The sequence below is a fragment of the Notothenia coriiceps genome, unplaced genomic scaffold, assembly GCF_000735185.1.
Source record: "Notothenia coriiceps isolate Sejong01 unplaced genomic scaffold, NC01 NC01_scaffold00014239, whole genome shotgun sequence".
Taxonomy (NCBI): domain Eukaryota; kingdom Metazoa; phylum Chordata; class Actinopteri; order Perciformes; family Nototheniidae; genus Notothenia; species Notothenia coriiceps.
Window position 1 is genome coordinate 1 of NW_011346940.1, and position 5,151 is coordinate 5,151.

The following is a 5,151-nucleotide window of genomic DNA, read 5'->3' on the forward strand; positions in this document are numbered from 1 at the left end:
CAATCTGCGTGTTGATGGAATGTACTTTCTTTCTATTGACGAACACGTCCTCATCTTTTGATGGCGCAATTATTTTTATGTGCGTACCGTCAATAGCACCGACCACACCGGGCATACCTGCATTGCCATGAAGTTGGCTTTGATCCTGTGTAGTTGTTGATTGTCCAAAGGAAACCGGATAAACTGTTGGATGATATGTGGTCTAGAGAGCGCGTTGATGGTTTGGTTTATGGCACAGCTGACTGATGGTTGCGATATTCCTAAATCGTCGGCATTGCAAAGTTGCATTTTCCCTGTTGCTAAATATCGTAGTGTTGCCAAACATTTTATTTCCGGACTAATCTGGTTATTCCTGTTAGTCGGGGATGTTATTGCATCCCGCACTAATTCCACAACAAGTTTGATACCCTCACGATTTAGCCTATATCTCTTGATCAATTCACAGTCTTCCATTGTCTCCAAAACATTTCGTCTCTCAGCCATTTTCAGATTCTTTGTGAATAGGTCTTACTGAGTTAGGAGTCCTCTCGAGGACTTTTAAGCTCTCCCAGACTTAGGTGCTACTTTTAGGCTTAAAATACTTTGTGAATTGCTCTTAGTGAATAAAATTAGGAGTCCTAAATTTAAGACTGACACGCCCATTATGCTTAGGAGTTTCTCCTAAATTTGCCAGTTAGGAGCTACTTTTAGCCCTAAAATCCTTTGTGAATACGGCCCCTGAACATCAGCAGGAGAGGACTCTTTAAAGTAGAGACACTACATACTGATATACACCTGAACATCAGCAGGAGAGGACTCTTTAAAGTAGAGACACTACATACTGATATACACCTGAACATTAGCAGGAGAGGACTCTTTAAAGTAGAGACACTACATACTGACATACACCTGAACATCAGCAGGAGAGGACTCTTTAAAGTAGAGACACTACCTACTGATATACACCAGAAAATTAGCAGAGTAGGCCCACTTTAAAAAGAAAAGTGTGTTTCTTACGGCCACTGTGGAGCGAAAGTGATACGAGCTGTGATAAAGACGAGCAACGTGGAGATTCCATTCATGTTCTCCCTGCAGAAACACAGAGAGAAAAACATCAGATATACGTTAATTAAATGTAAATCTATTTATTTAAAACAAATAAAAACAACGTCTCAGAATCAGCAAAACCATCACTCGGGGTGATCACAAAATGGAAGGTGTTACTCCTTTTACTCGAGTGAAATATCTTCTTCCACCTCTTCTGTATTCTGTCTTTCACTTTGAGATTGGTGTCCATGTCCGGGATTAGAGTGAGCTTTGCTGAGATTAGAATGTTGACGTCCTGATGTGAGGGAAACACTGCCACGCATTCATTATTGATCAGTGTCTTCCAACTCTTCCTGCATTATTTACTGTAATGGTAACTGAGTTAGTGGACTGGAACCTCAGTGACCCTCAAACCAACGCAAACAAACACACACACAAGTTTCCTCAAGCATGCAGTATTGTTTACCATTGGCCATTTTTACGAAAAACCAAACCGCTTAAAAAGAAAAGGTCCTAGTGGATCAAAAGCCCAAAGTTAAATGAACTGTTATCCCTGAAACAATGTCTTTTAATAAAGAAATAACCAATCTAGAGTTAAGTTACTGATGGCCCTACTAACGTTACCAGAACTTACTATGGTCTGGCTTGTTTGAAGTAAATATGTCAGCGTTGTTGTTTTTAGTTTGAATCCTTATGGTTTATGTGCATATGTATCAATGTGTCTTAAGGTATATACATATTGGCATACATATTTTTAGATATATTTGTATTTTTGTATTCTGGATTGTGGGAAACGGTATTTCAATCTCTCTGTCTGTACACACAAACTGAAATATTGACAATAAAGTGGACTTTGACTTTGTACTCACTTTGGATAAAATGTAATATAATATACCTTAAAGCTAAATTTAACGAATAACATATAAGAATTAACATAGATTTCTGCTGTTGGAAATGAACAATAGATAACTGTATCATCTGCATAGAAATTATCATAGATTATTGACATTTATGGAGAACAGTAGTGGTCCCATTATGGAGCCCTGAGGCACGCCTTTTGATATAAAAACTGCCTTTTTTAGGTGATAACTGTAAATGTGTGATATTTACCTGTGTGTTTGACGGGTATCTGCTCCCTGAGACGCTGTCTAGATCAAGCAGAGCAGAGCAAGGCGCCGACTCATCGAGGCTGCAGAGGTGAACCACCAGCAGCTCTGTGGAGCTACACAGAAATAACATAAATAAATATATTTATGTAAATAATGAAAACATAAATGTATTTACTGTCATGTCTTTATTTTTATTTATAGCTATTAGCATGTCCAAATTCCAATATTTACAACACTATTTTGCAAATGTTGTATACATGAGAATAATGTATTAATACAATCATTTGTAATTTCAGTAATAAGAGATACGTTACTATCCTATGTTGTTTTACTATCCTATGTATATACAAGTATGTCAATGCTCCTGTACGGTAAGCATATATTCCTGTTACTAACCGCAGTATTTTTGACTTTTTTAGAACATTTTAATTATCCAGAATTGTTATTCTATTTTTCATTTGATTTTTACTTTACATTTTTAGTTTAATTCTCTGTTCCACTTTTTAAGTATTTTGTGTTTCGTGTCTGAACACACTGATGCTTCTTTTGTAACAAAACTATTTCCCAAATTGGGATCAATAAAATATTTATCTATCTATACTTAGAAAGTAGAGACTAAGGATAATAACCTGTGCTAATTTATACATTTTGAGGGTAATGATTATTGTATTTCCTAACCCTCTTTAATTAATCGAATAAATAATGTATCTTTGTTCAATTTAACAAAATATTAAGTAAATTGCTGTTAAAATAGTTTTCATTTCAACCCTCATACCTTTGGTTTAGTCACAAAGTTTACAATTACAAAACATCATAAAGATTGTTTTCATTATTATTTTCAATATTGACTCAAAATGAAGTTGATATTTCCAATCATCTGGAGCTGTTCGAACATAAGACTTCCCTTATAGTCTAAATATTTGTTTTCTTGATGCAGGTAGGGTTAATTTAAACTCACTTCATGATCAGCGTGACTCTCATGTTGACCGGGACAAACTGACTGACAGGAACTCTGAAGACGTATCTCCCGGGCCTGAAGGAAACAAACGGAAATCAATAATAAAACGGCATATTTTACAGTAATTTAAGGTTTTTCTGAGACACGGTCAGAGTAAATAAGGTTTATTTAGTCTTTCTTCTGTCTCACTTACCCACATTCGGCTCTCAGGCAGTATTTGCTGTCAATCACCTGCTGGCTCTCTTTGATCAAAAAGGATTGGATGGTGGTGTTCGTCCCTAATTGAGAAAACAGATTATTAGAGATGCATTTTAATGAAACATCTCGCATTGTGTGCAAAACAGATGCTGATATTGTTGAAGTCTGCATCGACCTGACGACATAACACAGATTCCTTCCTTAAATTAAGCTCTAATGACTGATACGATATTAAAACCAGACTATTTATTAATTTGTATTCTGCTCTTTGAGTTTAAAATGTAGAATTAATGCACTTACAATCTCCAGCAAGTTTCATCTGGTCGTAAAGTTGTTCTTTTCTTTTTTCTGTAAACCAAAAACAGACCAAACCATTCAAAATAAATCAAATCTAACTTTATTCATAAAGCACTTTTCATACACAAAGTGCTCCACAAACCAAACACATACAAACAATTTACAAACAAATAAATACAATAATATCTCCACATTCCCAGGTATAACCACTTAATACCAATGCAGGACTGAATAAAATAATAAATAACACATAATAAATAATAAATAATACATAATAAATAATACATAATGAATAATGAATAATAATTCAATTAAAAAATATATCTTTGAGGTCTTTTTGTGTCTCTTTTTGGTAGCGTTACCTGACATATGAGATGTCTGCGTGGAGGTGATGTTGGGCTCAGTGCTGCCCACTGGAGGGCAGCAGTACACATGGTCACAGTACAGCAGCTCACAGAAGTCCACATCTGGGGGCCAAGGGCCGGGGGGGCTGGTAGGGGGGACTGGGGGAGAAAGATGGGTGTTATTGCACTAAAACAACTCTGACACTGTTGACACGGTTAAATGCCTGAAAAAGGGGATAAATCTAAATAGTTTCATCTTATCTTAATTCTCGTGCATAATGTATAGTTGTTTGTTACCTGGGCTGCTCCAGGCTGTCGGCTGCAAAGACTCCACACTGCCGTTACTAACATACAACAACAACAACAACAACAACAACAACAACAACAACAACAACAACAACAATCAGCACACACAACAACACTGTGGCTTTATTGTCATTAGCACAGCAGCTGCAGTGTAGATATGGCAATGAAAAACTGAAGTCCCAGGCTCCTCCAACAGAGCAACATGAATATATATATGGGACATAAAACTAATAAACAGATAAAATAGTGCAAGAGAATGTTTTGAGATGTAGAAGTAAATACAAATAAATAGAAACAGTGCAAGAAGAGTCTATTTACAATTACATATAATTATATATTAGATATATAATTAGGTGCTTAATTGTAGTATCGTTGCTTTGTTGTTCCTAAATGTGAGATTATTAATTATATTTATATTGTCAATGAAGTAATGTTTTATTAATCTGTCTCTTGATGTGTTTTAGTTGTTAGTTTAATAATCAGCGTACCTCATGTCCGAGTCGTCAGTCAGGTTCAGCAGGTAGATAGCCGTGATAGAGACGACGCTGAAGACAGAACATTTTTGTTTTTAAATCAATATTACATGTATTATTTCTACATATTAACAACAGTGTGGTGGAAATTCCACACTTAATCACCTTCTGGCAAGAAAAGCACAACTATATACAAGCTTAAACCTGTTAAACCCCGAGCCTGTTTTTCAGGTTTCAGGCTTCAAAATGACATTCCCAGAACAAATGACCATATCTTCCCTTCTAAAAGGGTTAAATTAATAATCTTTTTTCTCAAAATAAAAATATTTTGTACTTATAGTGAAAACTAATCTTGGATGATGGGTTAGTAGACTAAAAGCTTTAGAAATCCAAAGTACAACATAATAAGTACCCTGTATCAAGATTGATGCAAAACAATT

The 5,151-nt window shown here is 35.5% G+C and overlaps 1 protein-coding gene across 1 annotated transcript; it reads right to left on the reverse strand.

The window, feature by feature from the left end:
- Positions 1-996: 996 nt before the first annotated feature.
- On the reverse strand, positions 997-4,783 carry LOC104948353 (myelin regulatory factor-like protein; the record flags this gene model as incomplete). The annotated part of the gene is made up of 8 exons (XM_010774548.1): positions 997-1,068; positions 2,137-2,248; positions 3,094-3,168; positions 3,287-3,371; positions 3,592-3,639; positions 3,951-4,091; positions 4,230-4,276; positions 4,727-4,783. Coding segments are annotated over 8 exons (637 nt in total), but the record flags the coding sequence as incomplete, so codon positions are not given.
- Positions 4,784-5,151: the final 368 nt, after the last annotated feature.